This window comes from Lepus europaeus, chromosome 10 (genome assembly GCF_033115175.1).
Source record: "Lepus europaeus isolate LE1 chromosome 10, mLepTim1.pri, whole genome shotgun sequence".
Taxonomy (NCBI): Eukaryota; Metazoa; Chordata; class Mammalia; order Lagomorpha; family Leporidae; genus Lepus; species Lepus europaeus.
Genome location: NC_084836.1, coordinates 43,791,699 through 43,810,051, shown reverse-complemented (window position 1 = coordinate 43,810,051; position 18,353 = coordinate 43,791,699). Strand labels below are relative to the sequence as shown.

Genomic DNA, 18,353 nt, shown 5'->3' with positions numbered 1-18,353 from the left:
TGGTATCCTGTCATTAGAATCATTACTCTCTCAGCACAGACACAGTATTTCAAATCATCCTTGTGATGAATGTTTCAGATTTTTATTTTTTTTATTTTTTGACAGGCAGAGTGGACAGTGAGAGAGAGAGACAGAGAGAAAGGTCTTCCTTTTTTCCGTTGGTTCACCCCCCAGTGGCCGCTACGGCTGGCGCAATGCGGCCAGCGCACCGCGCTAATCCGAAGCCAGGAGCCAGGTGCTTTCTCCTGGTCTCCCATGTGGGTGCAGGGCCCAAGCACTTGGGCCATCCTCCACTGCACTCCCGGGCCACAGCAGAGAGCTGGACAGGAAGAGGAGCGACCGGGACAGAATCCGGCGCCCCAACCGGGACTAGAACCTGGTGTGCCAGCGCCGCAGGTGGAGGATTAGCCTATTGAGCCGCGGCGCCGGCCCGTTCCAGATTTTTCTACACTCCAGACAGTGAACTTTCATAGCTATCGACTGTGTAGGAGGCAAGGTCTTCTTTTTTAATGGGAGAAAGTGGAGGTGGGGACAGAGACCTAACCAAACAGCTGGCCAGGGATTACCTAAGCAAATAAATTTTAATAACAAAAATAAATGAGATTTGAAGATATGAAGAATATTTTTTTACATCATTTAAATGTATCTTTCCTTTGAAAAGTGTTACCAGACCTCAAGTTGGTTGCTGTCCTATTCTAAAAGCCAGTCTACAATGCAACTTTCCACAAGTTTGATGTCAAATTGGGCTTTGGCAGGAGGGGCCAAGAAAAGCAAAGTTAAGTTTTTCATGTGGGATTCTCTGAGTTTAAATAACTCTATTTTCCCATAATGTCTTCTGCATTAAAAAAAAAAAAGCGATGCTAGAAGATGTTAATAATGATTCTGAATGCCCCATTTTTAAAGTTGCATGTCATCCATGCTGTATTGGCCCCTACCATTTACCTGCTTTTTAAATTATGTCCGCCAGGATAGTCTAAATTAGGCTGAGGTAGCAAACAAGCCCAATCTCAGCAACAGGAAAACAAATTTCATTTCTGCTCACACTGCCCTGCTCATTGCAGGTTGGCTGTGGCTCTGCTTCCTGCCCAAGACGATGAGAATGCAGCCCCTAAGATGTGATTTCTTGGCAGTAGAGATAACAGACAGAGAAAACCAAGAGCACTGTCTCTCAACTTCTGCCCTGACAAATGACAGACATCACTTCTGACTGGTTTTTTTTAATTTACTTATTTATTTATTTGAAATATGGAGTTAGAGAGGGAGTGAGAGAAGGAAAAAAGACAGAAAAAGATCTTCCATTCATTGGTTCACACCCCGAAATGACTGCAAGGGCCCTGAGGCTGGAATAGGCTGAAGCCAGGAGCCTGGAACTCCATCCCAGTCTCCCATGTGGGTGGCAGGGACCCAAGCACTATAGCCATCTTCTGCTGCCTTCCCAGGAGCATGAGATGGGAGCTGGATCAGAAGTAGAGCACCTGGGACTCAAATCTGTGCTCATACAGATACTGGTTAGCAGAGGCCTAACCTGCTGCACCACAACACTGGCCCCATGACTGTTTCTTTAGGAAAAGCAAGTTAGTTGTCTTTGTGAGTTCCCAACAGTGAGGAGGAACAGGCTACCTCCAGGAAGAGATAGCAGTTACTCAGATTTCTGAGTAACCTACCACACCAATGAAAACCCCAACTCTTGTAACCACTCATTTTAATAGTAAGCACATGTCTAACATTTCCAAAATTTTTATATTAAAATATGTATTTTAATTTTATGACATATTTCCAGCATATACAAAAGTGGAGTTTAACACATTAAAGACATGAATCTTTATATCCCAGAATTACCAACTGTTAGTATTTGCCACAGTGAATTCAGAACCCTTTGCTGATAAACCAAATTTTGTAGGTGCAGGTGAGGTACTTCCACGAAACCTGTTCTATTTTCCTTTAAAATTTCTGCAGGAACTGTCTGTTGATGCTAGTATATATTCTTCGTGTCTGTGCTTTTTACTTATTAACTTTAGAAGTGCATGCATACATGTTGTGTATGGATATAGTTACTGTATTTAAACTATTCCATAGAACATAAAGGGAATAATTACTTTATTCATACAATTATAATTATACAATATTTTTAGTGTGTCCGTGTTCTGACTTGGACTCGATGCATGAGGTCTGGCATCATGTTAGAGCTCAAAAGTTTTGTGTTTCGGAGCCTTTTGGATTCCAGATTTTCAGAGCAGGGATGTTCAACCTGCAATTGCATGAAGTATAAACTTCGCTGCTTCAGTTCACAAACCACTTTATAAATAACAAACACCCATCATGACCAATGACCAGTCTTATCAGTTGTTCAGTTTGCTGTTCATGTACAAAGTCTATTTGTGCAGAATACAAGAGTGGAGTTTCCCAATCATGAAGACATGATATTTTAATAAAATGAATAATGAAAAGAGAACACTAGCCAACAAAGAAGGAAGCAAAGTAAACAAAGTGATCAATCTAGAAGTGAAATAGAATCCAGCATCAACATACTTCCTAGAGAAGAAAGAGCTGGTAGTGGGGATGTTGATACTGCCACCACCTGAGAACTCTGGAAATATATTTAGAGAAATATAACGAAGGTGACTTCAGCAACCTAAGTGAAGAACAAACCACCGGGTTGTGATAAAAAGGACGAGGATATCACAGAGAAAATGATACCTGTGGAAACATCCCATATTGGAGCTATTTTATCGAACCAAATGTACAAAACATAAAATGTTGGCAGCTGATCCAAACTTAGGAAGGAGTATGACAATTCACCAAGACATGGAAAAGATGCTCAGTACTTTTCTTGTATGGTAGAAAATGTGGTTGTTGGTAGACGAAAGAACTAAAACTTTGATTCTCCATATATCTAACATTTTACATTACATGCTAAATAAATATCAGTTTTCACTATCTTTTTCTTTTCCCAAAATATTTGTAGCTGGTTTTTAATAATTTGGTAAAAATTTTTAAAGGTTACGGAACAATTGCAATTATGCCTGAGTGCCTTGTAACAATCACTCCCTTGTCCTAAAATGCCTTTCTCTCACTTCTATTTTTTCTCCACCTGGAAATCCCATAGGCACCTTCCAAAAACCTAGTTTAAACATTAATACTGTTTTGTACACAATTCATACTGTGCAGAGAGAAGTCTTCTTACATAATAAAGTTTCAATGTTGTACACTCCCAAGTATGTGTTCTGTAATATTCTTGCAACTTGAGCATCATATGAATAACCTACTGTATAGGTTGTGTGGTCAACTTCAACATCTTGTAAGGATTTGCCTTTGACTGAAGTGATAGGGCCTAGGGGCAAGTGCCCTGGCCTGGGATAGTGGGAGTGTTGTGCTTTGGTTTTGGCTATATCGTTAAATCAGTGTGGCAAGTCATATAACCTCCTTGTTTGTGTTTCATTCTCTGTAAAGCAGGTATGGGAATCTGATCATTTTCAAAGCTCCTTTGATCACTGAATGTCTTCGTTTCTCTCTGTCACTCTGCCTTTCAAATAAATAACTAACAACTTTTAATAAAGAAGAAAGTTAAAGAAAGGAGTGGTAGCAGATAGGACTGTTGGGTTCTATGTAGAGATTAGAAACATTCTAGATTTTTCTACCAGAAATGTTGTAAGACAGGAAATTAGGTGCTTCAACATCTGTTGGAAAGGAGGCAAAGTGGAAGCCAAAGGCCTATTGTCAAATGTTTAGGTGATGTTACTGCTGCTATTACCAAGAGGCTGGATGTTGGGGGATGTCTTTTTCTCCTGATGGTTGGAAACAGTACAAAACTACTTCCATCATCATACTACTGATGATGAGTTGTCGCATGGCTCTGGACCAGGCAGAATAAAGTGTGGCTGCTGTAAATCTGTACGTGAAGTGTTGCAGGAAGAACAGCCTCAGCTTCCTTTCTGTCTACCAATCTTACACGAGTGTATCTTACTGACAAATTCACATGTAGAATATGGTAGCAAGGAAATCTGGGAAACACACTTGCCAGGCTTCCAATTCCTGTGATGAGAACTTAGGTGAGGAGTGGAAATGAATGCTGACGGTCAACAGACAGTATCTTGCATAGCTGGCAAGAACCAAACTGGGAAGGGACTGGAAAGGACAGCCAAAAAGTCAGGGACACATTGCATGGGAGACCTTTGAATGTTTGATGGCAGAATGGTCAAAAAAATCTATTTTATAAATGTTGGTGATACCAAGCTTATTTTTGAAACTAAAAACATATAATAAAACAAGCTATATGCCATTTATTTATTAAGTAATTATTATATAACTGGAATCATGAGCCCTCTAAAATAAAAAGAAATTTGCGACAACTCATCCATCCAATACTCTTTCCCCCAATTTTTTATTTGGGGGCATGTTTTATGGTAGATGCAGTAAATAGAGATATAAATCATCTATGGTCTCTGCCCTTAAGAAGCTAATATTGATCTTTTTTTCTTTTCAGTGAGAGTAAGAAAGTTTTAGAGTGCTGTTTGGAGGATTGATCCAGTGGTTCTCAAAATAACTTCTGCTTAACCTTAGTCTTATAAGAAGTTCCAAGGAAAAAAAAAAGGTCTCATAATGAAACCATTTTTTAAAATGTGTGCTCATATATATTTCCTCTTTTGAATTTAAGTGTCTAATAAACTTCATAGTTAAAAAATAACTATTTAGTTTGTTTGTTTGTTTTTTTTTTAACTAGTATAACTTAATTTGATTTTCAATACCATTGACAGCTGAGTTTCCAGAACACAGATTGGGAAAGACTGGAAGCTTGTAGAGAACAGCATGTCCAACTGAGTGACTGGTAGAGTATCAACACAAAATGGATTTGGGTGTGAAAGCATCAACAGAAGAAAATGACTTGGCTTTAGGTATGATTTCTTAACTTCAGATGCATTTTCAGGGCAAAAGAAAGCAGCATCCAACTGATCTTAACACTAAAAACAAATGAATAGCCATCAAAAAGGACTTTGGTAAATATGGAATATTAAGTGCCATAACCATCACCTGGAAACCTGACATTCCTGGCCAGTGGAAGTTACTAACTGGCTTAACAGGATATGCAATGGTGAGCTTGGCTGTAGCTCCGAATGCTGTATTTCAAAGTTATTGGACTCTGTAGTATAGATAGAGGAGGTTTTGCAAAATCATTTACACAACTATTGAATCTCCCCACCCACAACCAGGTCATGAAAGGGTGAGAGGATGGAAATAGAAATGGAGTTAGTGAGGATTTCTTTGGAGTTCGGCTGTGAATTGCCACCTCTGCTATCCAGGGACAGTAAGGGGGTATTTAGGTGTTGCTTACTTGTCACCACTTCCCTGCAGTGTTCTGACATCTGACTGGCCTGCGATTTAGGAGAGCTGGCTGGGCCAGTAGCTTTGGCAGTGAAGGCAGGGCACAGCCACTGTGCTAGGCTGGGCCCTGTCTCCTACAATCAGGACAAAGGGCACTGGGTGTGGGCTAACGGGAGATGGAATTAATCTGGGATCATTTCAAATCCTGCACGAAGTCTGCATGGAAAATACTGCAGGAAAAGCAGAGGCTGAGAGAATGGTTAATAGTAGGAAAGGTTCTGTTTGCATCACAGAAAGGCTAGGCACATGTCTCCAAGATGAGTCTGAAGAAGCATCCATGTGAACCAGCTCCAACATCTGCCCATCTCACCTCACAATTTTGCAAGGTAGATCAATAATGTGACATGGATATTTCTAGAGATACAAAGAGCCAGGGGAAGTAAGATGAAGTCTGCTTTGAGGTTAATTTATTGATTTGATCTGACAATATTTATTTGACAAGCAGAGAGAGAGAGAGAGAGAGAGAGAGAGATCCCATCTAACTGGTTCACTCCCCAAATTCCCACTAGAGATGAGCCAGAAATTCAATCCAGGTCTCCCATGAAATGCCAAATACTGAAGTCATCATCTGCTGCTTTCCAAGGTGTGCATCAGTAGGAAGCTGGAATCGGGAGCAGGATTCAAACCCAGAAACTGATAAGGGATATATATGGGTGTCCCAACAAGTGGCTTTGCTGATAAGCCGAATGTCTGCTACTTGATGCTAACTCAAAAGTGAGAATTAATGATGGTATGTGGCTTTGAACTAAAGGTGACATTTGCTAGGCTGAAGCATTTAACTTTACAGATACTGTAAGTCTGGGAGGTGGTCTGTATTCAGTTGACTTTTCGAGTAGATAAGCATCAGAATCATACAGTGATTTGAACTCAGCAGAAATCAACAGCACGTCCCTTCAACCCTCCTAAGTTGCCATATAATTGCGATGCAGGCAGTTCTGGCCTTTGGGAACCACAGGAAGACCTCAGCAAAAGGATGTGAGGGTTTATGAGGGCCCGGTTGGTTATGATGTGACTGTTATTCCTTTTACTGAAAACAATAGGCAAAGAACACTCACCAAGAAATACAACCAACATTTCTTATTAAATGAACTAATTTTTATTGTTTTATAAAGCTTAATATGAAAAAATCAGTTTACATGTAGTAAAGTTATAAGTAGATAGCTATAGATAATATAGCCATTAGGAGAAAAAGCAGAGCTAAATAATATGATAACAAAAGCAGTAAGCAGCAATAAAATTAATACCTACATAAAACTAGCAGTGCAATAAGATAAGCAGGAAGCAGCTTTACAATTTAAAAAGTTAATTTAAATACAGAAATAGCACCTTACAAAAAGGAATTGAGAAATGTAAACTTGGTAGGTAGATTCAAGTATAAAAGTTATACCCCCAACTCTTGTACCAGAATGAAAGGGTTTCACAAACCCTGGACAGTGTAGGGCACATACGACCCCAGTGCCAACTCAAAGCTGCATGTCCTTCGCAGGATCACCAACAGTGATTTTTTATTTCTTTCATTAAATTATACAATAACAGACTCAAGATTGCCATTGCTTCTTTACTATGCAAAATATCCAAGTCTAGCTTGGCATCATCACTGCTGTCAGCTGTTCTTTAAGAAAGATTCATTTTCCTGGCAGAAACAACCACTGCATTATTAATTTGTTTTTACATATCAAGTCATACTAAGAAGCGAATACTGAATACAAAGTAATTTGTTCTTAGTTTCTATTGCTAAGTGTTGTCACAATGTCATAGTATTCTTATTTATGGGATTGCTTCTTAACACTTCTCAAGAACCACAAATTCTCTGAGGTTAACGAAGTCATAGGAATGGACAGAAGAATAAGAAAAGGGATAGCAAAAAAGTTTAAAACGCATGGAGGCCGTCCAGGAACAGTGAAGGGAAAATGAGTTTTGTGTTTCTATCTAAATGCAGACCTCTCAGCCAGACTATTTTGTGGAAGTTCTTAGGCATGGGGGGTGGGGGGTGGGGAGAGATTCAAGATGCAAATACAGACTTCTATGTTGCACATCCTGTAATCTGCCTGAAAAGATTTTTGTTTGTTTGTTTCAGTAGGGAACCCATCACTACTAATTTAGGATAATCATTACCATGCAGTTGTTGACAGAATCACATTTTTCATCTAATTCTAGAGCATACTGGAAAAAAAAAAGGAAAAAAAAATCATCTGTAAACTTCAAAAGTTTAGTGTTGATAAAAAATAAAGTTTGTATAAGTAGCAAATTTATTTAGTCTGGCTACCTACCTCATTCTTTCAAATAGCTTGTGGGGATAATAAGGTTAATATTATCCTGTAGTTAATATAAAGCTACTTTACTCAGACTCCCAGAGTCTTTTAAATTAATATTTTTATTCTTTCATATAACATTTTATTGGGTCCAAAATTAAAAATAAAATAACACCATATACCAAGATTTAAAATCTAAGAAGTTTTAAAAAGCAGAAAGAACAGAAGAAGGAACGAAGGGAGGGAGGAAGGAAGGGAGAAAGCCCATTTACTCTGAAGAGCCAAGAGTGAGGTAAATATCAATAAATCTAGGAATACAAAGAACTAGTTTGGCTACTTAATGATCCCCTAAAAGTAATGTGGTTTAGCAAAGGGAAATTGCATAAGAGTTCCCAGAACTGGATTCGTGCTAGAACAGTGAACCCCTGCACTCATCATTCTTATTTATCAGAAGTACCATATAATCACGGTTTGAATCCTCTTGGAAATGGAACAAAATGTATCCAATTTTCCTCTTATCATTCCAAACATGGAGAAAAGTAAAGAATAAAATAACCACCTATTGCCCTGTATCAATTTCTACATCATGACTCTTCAGAATTCAACCAAAAGGTCTCATCTGGTTTCCAATGTTCCACAGAAGTCCTTTCTATCATCTTGGTTTATTTTAGAACAATTGTTAGAAGGCTTCTGTACCTGATACTCTACGGTTAATATTTAAATAAACAACACAGGGCACGTAGTGAATGAAACCTGACACGGTGGGCTTTTTTGAACAGTCAAATCTCATGGTTCACACAGTTATTTGCAAAGCAGTGATCAGGCTGTTAGCATTCATCTTGGGTCTCATGCCCAAAGGTGGGGTTAGCACAGTTCTTCTACAGCATGGTGTGTCATTCACAGTTATTTTGGTCTTGACATTGGTCACATATGCACGATTATCCACACTGTTACTAGGTTGTAGAATAAGTACAGGGCAAATTATAGGGAAAAAATACAAACATTCAAGTCGTCATACCCTGAAAAAAATGTGTTAGGCTGTAGTTGTAAACTTTTTGCACTAAATCCCATTTCAGGAACAAAATAAATAATACCATAAGATTCACAACTGAAGGTAGCTTCCTGATGAAGCCTAAGGAAGCAGTAGCTTTGTAAACGGCAGAAAGTTTCCCTCACCACAGGGTTGCTCAGGGCAAGTGGAAACACATGTTGAGAATGCTTCCCCGAGTTAAGTGCTGGACAACCCCCCTTCAGAATAACCACACGGCTCCAGGAGTCTGTTCAGATATACTTCCAGCAAGAAAATGATGCTTAAATCAAACCACACAAGTCAGTAGGTGCTTTCACTGTGACACCAAGCAGAGAGTCTGCACTCCAACTTGTATTACATGCACAATTAACAATGATTTTCAGGAAAACAGATGATTCATGATGGTGGGAAGTTAAAAGTACCAGTGGATCAAAGAGACGTGAAGGACTGTGCTGAGGAGCACATGGTTTGCATTCTACCTAGGACACCACAGTCTGGAACAGGGACCAGCAGATGGGCTGATGCCACCCTCACCTGCCAAGGTGTCAGGCTAGTCAGTCCCAGCGCTGGGGATTTCTAGTCTCCTCTGGGCAGAGCTGGTGTTTCGTGACTGATTCCTTTCTCTTCTCTTAAGGACAGGGTCTCTGAGGCTGCCGGGGGTCTTGAAAAATGTCTCACGGTGTGTGCGTCGGATGCTCTTGGGGGTCAATGGAGCTGGTGACTGAACAACAAAAGCAGAAGTCAAGTCCAACTGTTTTACCCTGTGACCTGGAGCCCTTTCTGGACCTTGTCATTCTAATAACCTTATCATTATGACCCCAGGCAGTGTCCCTTCTCTTTGCTTTTCTATCACACTTATCCCACTGAACATTCACTGCTGGACATCACATGCTTATTTGTTTTGGGTACAGAAAGGCAGTCGATCATAGAGGTTACAATTGTGACACCTGGAACAGGGGTCTGGGCTCTGCCTTAACAAGCTGTGTGACTTTGGGCAAGCTACTTAGCCCATCTCTCCCTCATTTTCTTCATCTACACAATGGAGATGACAAAAGTACCAACTTCAAAGAGCAGCAAAAATTAAATGACATAATATTCATAAAGCACTAGAGAGCATATGAAACAAATAACAAGCGGTTGTGTGCTGGCTCTTGTTTACTTTCTAATGCTTACTCTCATGTTAAATATTAACCCCTTATCCGATTATGCCCTTAAATGGCAGGGACCATTATCCCATTCTGTCTTCACTTTCTGGCATGTAACTAAGTAAGCACAATACAAGTTATGCTATTATCATCTTGTGAAAAACTAACATATTTATTTCACTGTCTAGCAAACCTTTGAGCCTCTGAATAACCTGTCTAAAATATTCCTTGCTCTGGAAGATTGTCTAAACAATGTCTCAATATATATGAGGAATTCAACAATAATTTACTTACTGAATGACAAATGGAATATGTGACAATTATAGTACTGATTAATTTATATTGATTATATCCATTTAAGTATATACTTAAAAAATATTTATTTATTTGAAAGGCAGACAGAGAGACACAGAGAGATTGATCTTCCACCTACTGGTATATATACCCCTAATGGCCACAACAGCTGGGGCTGAGCTAGGAACTCTGGTTCTCCTCTGTGGGTGGCAGGAACCCAAGTACTTGGGCTATCCCCTGCTGTCCATCAGATACATTAGGAGGAAGCTAGATTGCAAGTGTAGAGTAGCCAAGACTTGATCCAGGTACCTGGATATAGAATGTGTCCCACGTGGCAGCTTAACACACTGCCCCATAGTGCCCATCCCACTATAAATATTTTTGTGAGTATATACTTTTCTATCTCCATTGCCTCTTATGTATCACATTTGAAGAGATGATTAATGCTAACAATCCCTGAGTCAGTATTAAGACTTTTGTTCCCCTGATTGGTTCTTTAGCTGCACTATTAAAATATGAGGTGATCTTTACAATGAAATCCAAGTTTGGAGATCATCAAATCATCTAAATATTCAAGATTCCTCCTTAATTAAACCTAAAATAGGTCTCCTTCTAATTCTCTCAGAATGGCAACTAAAAATGTGGTTTTTTTCTCTTTAGAGTATAGGATCGCCTTCTCTATGCATAAATAAGCATGTAACACTGCATCTACAATGGAAGCCAGGCAGACCTGACCAACTGCCTCCTCTATCCTGTCCTCTGTCACATGACTGAAACAAAAGCTAACTAAACAAAGGTATCCCCCCATCGCAGAGTGATAACCTCTCTGGGAAACTCACCTGTTGCAATTTTACTACTGAAACTGGATGTCCCATGTAAACAGGAGATTCAGGTTGGATGTTGTATGATCTTGACATCACTGGACTTAGGTCCAGTGAGGGCTGAGCCTGAAGCTGAGGGTCTGCAGAAGGGAGTGCAGAGGTCTTCGAATTAACCAGGGCTGCAGGGCCAATGAGAAGGTGTGCTGCTGAACCAAGGCCAGGTAAGCCAAAATTCACAGGTCCTGTGTTTGGGAGGGTGCCAGGAGCAGAAGACACTGGACCGGGCATTGAGGGAGAATACAGGACAGGAAAAGGGCCCAGAGTTGGAGATGGTAAGACCATGCATGGGACGCTGAAGGAGGGCAGCTGACTCGACGACGGTCCCACACTAGGTGAGGGCTGACTGCCAGGTAAGAGAACATTGAAGCCATTTAATCCTGAAACTGAAGCAGAACAGGTGAGTATCAACACAAAGTTAAGATGCTATTCATGCTAAAGTCCCTCATGGCCTTTTCAAATGCGAGTGCATGGCAACTCAATGAATGACAAAACCTTTCCCTATTTGACCAGGCCAACCCCCTTTCTGTGCTCTGCCAGCTCTTATTGCCTCGCATTGACAGCAGTGAGCAACACTGTAATTCACTTCAACTTTTATGATCATTTGGTGGGTGCCTGTGAAAGGATATATCTATTTTTTAAAGAGAGAGAGAGAGACAGAGATAGAGACAGGCAGAGAGGCAGATCCTCCATCTGCTGGTTTACTCCCTATATTCCCCAAATGTCTGCAAAAGCCATGACAGGGCCAGGCTGAAGACAGGAGCTGTGAACTCAATCCAGCACTCTCACGTGGTTGGCAAGGACCAAGCATCTGAGCCATCACTGCTGCCTCCCAGGGTGTGCATTAATAGGAAGATGGATCAGAAGCAGAGCTGGGACTCAAAAAACCCAGGCACTCTGATAGAAGATGCTGTAGTCTCAAGTGTTGTTGTGACTACTGCCCTCTGTGGCAGGTTCTTCATGTGAGTTCTACTGAACACTAATGCAAGAGGAAAGTAAAACCTGGATGGGAAAAAGTCTACCTTTATTTTTTATAAACTTCTAACTGAAAACTTGTATATTGCTCAATGTTGATCACAGGCAGCAAATCACAATATTAAAGATTCCTTGACTTTTCTACCAGTAAAAAGTACAGTTATGTTCAAATCACATTAAAGTTTTCTTTATAACTTAATCCTCTGCATTTATAAATACTGTGCTGGGGAATCCATGGGCTTCACCAAAATGTCAAATGGTCTATTGCGCAGACAAAGTAAAAAAATCCCTGTGCTGATGTATAATTTTCATTCAGCCAGGGCTGTGTTTTTGTTCATCAAAGTCAGCACTGATTATCATGCTAAAGTAAGCACTGAATGCTAAAGGGATAAAGGATGCTTTCTGGGTAAGTGAATCATAATAAGTACCCACCCAATCTGTTCTAGATAAGTGAGTAATAATAAATACCTATCCAATCTGTTCTGGCAGGTTAGGCTTAAGCCAACAAGGAATTGAAGAAAATCAACTTGAGCACCACTGTATCGAGTGCTGCTTTCTGTAAAAAGTGCCTAGGTTAAAAATTAGGCATCCATTGTATATCAACTTTAATTCAACATACTAAGTTAGTGTTTATTGATTTTTACTAATTACCAGGCACTACTATTACAAGTGCTTTAGGGATATTACCTTATTAAATTTAATTCAGTTTTCACAGCACCGGTGGGAAGCAGGTGCTATTACTGCTGTTTTGCCCAGGAGGATGGCTGAACACCTGTCTTAGGTTCCTGCAGCTGAGTGGTTTTGAATGTCAAGCACTCTTACTCTGGATTTGATGCTGGACAACAATGACATACTCAGTTCCTCTACATCCTCAAGAGATCAGATTGTTAGCTGCACATCATGGCCAACAGGTGTACACAATTATGCTGTACCAGTGTCAGGCTTAGCTGAATTATAAAAATAGAATTATCTTTTGCAAGTTATGCTTTTTGAGCAATAAAGTTTAATGTATTTTTTTATTTTTTTGACAGACAGAGTGGACAGTGAGAAAGAGAGAGACAGAGAGAAAGGTCTTCCTTTTGCCGTTGGTTCAACCCCCAGTGGCCGCTGCAGCTGGCACTGCGCTGATCCAAAGCCAGGAGCTAGGTGCTTATCCTGGTCTCCCATGCAGGTGCAGGGCCCAAGCACTTGGGCCATCCTCCACTGCACTCCCAGGCCACAGCAGAGAGCTGGACTGGAAGAGGAGCAACCGGGAAAGTTTAATGTATTTTTAAAACCACCTGCCCTAATTATTTTCCTGTTACACCTGAAGTTGGTGAAAGTAGACATAGCTTCTTTTTTCATTTTATAAATGGAGGAAACAAGGGGCAGAGCATGGCACAGAGCAACAGACAGCAGCACATCACGGAACCTGTTTGGCCAGGTGACACAGGTAACTAACAATCCACCTTCTGATCTGGCTCCCACAGGACCTCTAGGACATGATGCCATGCCTTACCAGCTGGAGACTGCACATAAAGGCACTGCAGCAAAGAGGGCTCATGGGGGCTTTCGTTTTCTTCCGTAGGCTTTTCCATATCTGTATTTCTTGATGAATTTCCCCACTCAGAAGAAACAAAGCCATTAGCTATAGCCTTTCCTGAAACCTCCTTTTCAGCAGGGGTGTGACTCTTCACGTGAAGGTCTTCAAGAGGTGTAGATTCACTATGACCCATAGTCTTGGGAGAGATGGGGTTTGTGGATTCAGACTGTTTCTAAGCACAAGCAAACAAGAGAACAGAAAAGCAAGTCACAACTCTAATGATAAATTTTAACAGACTTTGCAAATCAGCTTATATGAGGGTACTTCAAAAAATTCATGAAAAATGGAATAAGATAAGTTTATTTTGGTGCAAACAGTTATTATCACGAGTATATCAAGCCATCTAAGACAAGTTACTTAGGAAAGACTGTGGTCTTTATGGTTTTTGAGTCCCAGGTTGGAGTCCCAGGTCCCAGTGATCTCGCAACTGGTGATGGCGCTCCTGCAGGCAGTCCCCAGGTGGCACAAAGCATCACACGGCAAGAAGAGCATGTGAGTCTATGCCTCTCCTAATAAAGCCACCAGGATTTGATCATGGGGCTCTACCCAAATAACCTATTCAATCTAACCACATTCCAAAGGTCTCTACCTCTAAACACCATAATTACATTAAGTTTACACCCTCTTGATCTCATTAACCTGAGACACTGGGGAGCAAGCCTTCAAACGTGGGCCTTCAGGAGACACCCAAACTAATATCCAAACCATGGCACCGTGCATCGTATCAATTTTTCTCAAAATTTCTAAAGACTGCTTTGTAAACAACAAACAAACGCACACAACTATATGCCACACTGATTTGTGTCTGCCAGTTGTTTTAGTCTTAATTTTAAGAATGGTCTGAAATGGATATCACATAATGGGGATCTGTAGGTTTATGATTCCTAAGTATAGAAATGAAAGATATTTCAGTTATAGAAAACTGGCCATGCTGTTTACATTATAATAAATTTCTGAGCTGGTTTCAAAAAGTTTTTGAAGCTGCAGTCATCCAGGAGCCAAGAACTGTGGGCTGGCCTCAAGCCTTCTTGGTCATCTAAGACACAGATCAGTCAGTCAGCCTTCTACTTCCGAACCACAATTCATTCTGGCAAGACACAGGAAGAGTGGAGAAAGGTGTGTAATTCATGGTATGATTTCCACGCAATGCCTGGCTGACCCAGTGTGCTTCAACCTCCTGAGACTAACTGGTCACATCTCATCAGCCTCTGAATGGCTACTAAGATGTACCCAGCTCAGATTTTGGGCCTTTTCTTTTGTTGCTAGGAAAATGGGATCACTGAATGGTGAAGAGAACTGACCAAGCTTGGTCCCTGATAGCCAGACACCAGCCACATTCCTGACTCTGGAACTCAGCTGCATCCTGGATGAAGATGATTGTTTCAGGGGTTCCAATTTGTTTAAAAAAAAAAAAAAAAAAAAGTGTAGAAGACTGGAAGGAAATACAGTCATGTTCACAGTGATTACCTGTATGTTGTGGGATACTTCTTAGCTTTTCTCACTTACCTTTTTCACACTTTGTAGTGTAATTTACTAAAATCACTTTTCTTACAGTACTATGTTATGGTAAATGTTTGGGAAACCCAGTCCAGTGTTTCATTATGCAAATGACATGTGAAATATCACGCTCTTGATATGTGTCCCTAGAAGAAGTGCAAGGTTAACAAGATGTCACGAGACATACCCACCCATTCTCTTTACCTTGGGCATGACGAGGGAAAGAGGGCTGTCTTCACATTCCCTATTTTGTCTTTTAGTGGCTGGCTCATCTTTTTCCTGAAGCTTCCTCTCCTCACAGAGGCGTTTCTGAGCCGAGAGTGCAGATGGGAGCTCTTTTGCAGCTGGGACTTCTGCGCTTCCACTGTCCCTCTCGGAACTCAGCCCTGGTGTTGGCCCTTCTTGCAGGCTCCCATACAGCATGAACAGCGAAGAGGAGGGCATGTATACTAGGGGCTGGCTGGCAAGCACAGCTGGCTTCAGGCTCTCTGCGTCACAGGCTGCAGGAGTGAGGGAGACACCTACTTGTCCATTCAGACCTTTCTGTATGGAGAAAGCCTGCACGTCCGTCTGAGCCACAGAAAACACCTGGTGGGCTAAAGGACTGGCACAGTACTCCGAGTCAACAGAGAGAGAAGGCGAAGGAACAATGGCATTCAAACTGCTGGAGGGAGGCACCACTCTCTTACTGGCAAAGACTTTTCCCCTGGAATGAAAAGAAACATAAAGAGTCCAGGCAAGTTAACCCATTCTACCAGTCTGATTCTTCGCTTTCCTAAAAAGCCACATCAAATCAGGAGTGTGGGAATGGCTCAGGGTGATATTTAAATGCAATTCTTGAGCACCTACCTGCTAAGCCCAGGGGCAGATAACAAGGTATAATCTGGACAGAAGGTTAAGGATGGGGTGGAGGAGCCCATGTGGGATCTTAGGTAAGTGCTCATATTGGCTCCTCCTCCCTGTCTCCCACATTTACCAGCTATCAATTCCTCGGCACTTACTCTCTCTCTCTTTAAAAGATTTATTTTATTTTATTTGAAAGAGTTACAGAGAGAGGCAGAGACAAAGAGAGAGGTCTTCCATCCACTGGTTCACTCCCCAGATGGCCACAACAGCCAGAGCTGAGCTGATTCAAACCCAGAAGCCAGGTGCCTCTTCCAGGTCTCCCACGTGGGTGCAGGGGCCCAAGTTTTTGGGCCATCTTCTACTGCCTTCCCAGGCCATAGCAGAGAGCTAGATTGGAAGAGGAGCAGCCAGGACTAGAACTGGTGCCCATATGGGATGCCAGGGCTTCAGGCCAGGGCTTTAACCCACTATACCACAGCACCGGCCCCAGCACTTAATCTCTTACTGGGCCTGCAGATGCTATCATGATGAACCAATATAACCGTTTTATTCACTTACTATAAGAGCTACTGCCCTTTCCCCAACCTGTACTAGTGAGGAAAGTGAATCTCAGGGATTTGTCAACCTGAGGTTTCAGATGACCCAGCTCTCAAGTGTTCAAGTGGAGCTGGGCCTCCCATCACATTTGCTGCTTCTCTATGTCTAATCCTCCCACTGCTTATCATAGCCAGAATGATCTTCAGAGAATCTAAAATAGTTCTTTCTGAAGAATCCAAACTTTTCTGCCTATCAAACCTTTTGGCTGTCATGGCTACTTCCAACATCCAAGTTGTTCTGGGTAATATTTCCTTTCACTATCCTATTGGACAAATTACTTCAGCTAAACTATGGTCTAGCATTTCTCTCTCTATTCCCTGACTCTGCTTCACAACCGGTTATTTCCTATATCTGTCATTAAGATATTCTCTCATTCCCTCTTCAGTTTCTTCTGCCTTCTCTAAGGACATGAATCCTTCAAAAATCCGACCCCAATTTTTTTTTTAAGACTTATTTATTCATTTGAAAGTAAGAGTTACAAACAGCAAGGGAGAGAATGTTGGCTCACTCCCTAGATGACCACAATGGCCAGGACTGGGCCAGGCCAAAGCCAGGAACCAGGAGCTTCATCTGGGTCTCCCATGTGGGTGGCAACAGCCCAAACACTTGGGCCAACTTTTGCTGCTTTTCCCAGGCCATTAGCAGGAAGCTGGATCAGAAGTGGAGCAGCCAGGACACAAGCCAACATCATATGAGATGCTGGTAATGCAGGCAGCAGCTTTACCTGCTATGCCACAATGCTGGCCCCAACAGACCGCAAATTTTAAATCAGATGGCCTAGGTTAGAATCTTAGGTCTACCATGTATTAGCAATGGGACCTTGGGCAAATCACTTAACCTCCTGGGGTTTCAGCTGCTCTGTGTAAAGTGAGGATAAAAACACAAATCTCAAGACTTGTTGTGATCAGATTGACAGTAAGGCTCTTGGAATAGTATCTGGCAGTTAGTAAATAAAGTTAGCTATGATGACACGTGAGTCCTGAGCCTACGATTCATTCCTCAGTTTCATGTTGGCAGTAAATGGTCTTCTTCCAGTGTTTGTGTTTTTTTAAATTACTTTGTTACCCGTAAGCCATTGTAGCTTATGGAATGAATTTTTCACACTTTTGTGTCCCTGTGCACATTATTGGGCACAAATCAGTAACACAAATTATTAATACACAAATAAATAAATAGGCTGGCGCCGTGGCTTAACAGGCTAATCCTCTGCCTTGCGGCGCCGGCACACCGGGTTCTAGTCCCGGACAGGGCACCAGATTCTATCCCAGTTGCCCCTCTTCCAGGCCAGCTCTCTGCTATGGCCCGGGAAGGCAGTGGAGGATGGCCCAAGTCCTTGGGCCCTGCACCCGCATGGGAGACCAGGAGAAGCACCTGGCTCCTGGCTTCGGATCAGCGAGATGCGCCGGCCACAGCGGCCATTGGAGGGTGAACCAACGGCAAAAAGGAAGACCTTTCTCTCTGTCTCTCTCTCTCACTATCCACTCTGCCTGTCAAAAAAATAAATAAATAAATAAATAAATAAATAAATTTTTTTATCTTTTGTTAGGGGATATTTCAATTAAGTCAAAGTTAACACAAGGAAATAGGAAAGAGTACACTTTAAAGAATACTTACTGTGAACTGTCCTCTATTTTCTGTCTATAGACAGCTGCCAGACTTCCAATTTCTAAGGTATAGCCAGCTGACCCTGAAAAGGAAAAGGAAAGCTTAACAAATATCACAAGAGACTGAAAACATACCAGTTAAAAGAGGACAGACAGCAGAATTCATTATTTATAGCTCAGGGATCCCAAGATAATCTCAAATCTGTTTTGGTTTTGATTCAACTAGAGAAATTTCCAGAACCTAGCCGAAAATGATAAATTCAGGTTTCCTTGA

The 18,353-nt window shown here is 41.4% G+C and overlaps 1 protein-coding gene across 2 annotated transcripts in view; it reads right to left on the bottom strand.

Annotated features, from left to right (window-relative positions):
- Window positions 1-6,566: 6,566 nt before the first annotated feature.
- E2F7 (E2F transcription factor 7) overlaps window positions 6,567-18,353 on the bottom strand; it is a 39,919-nt gene continuing 28,132 nt past the window's right edge. For both annotated transcript variants that reach the window (XM_062203167.1, XM_062203168.1), the window contains 5 exons: window positions 18,090-18,162; window positions 15,237-15,738; window positions 13,452-13,707; window positions 10,940-11,364; window positions 6,567-9,382 (listed from right to left, as the gene is read on the bottom strand). In XM_062203167.1, coding sequence (XP_062059151.1) covers window positions 9,212-9,382; window positions 10,940-11,364; window positions 13,452-13,707; window positions 15,237-15,738; window positions 18,090-18,162 — 1,427 coding nt within the window. In that variant the 3' untranslated portion in view covers window positions 6,567-9,211. The remainder of the gene's footprint in view (window positions 9,383-10,939; window positions 11,365-13,451; window positions 13,708-15,236; window positions 15,739-18,089; window positions 18,163-18,353) is intronic.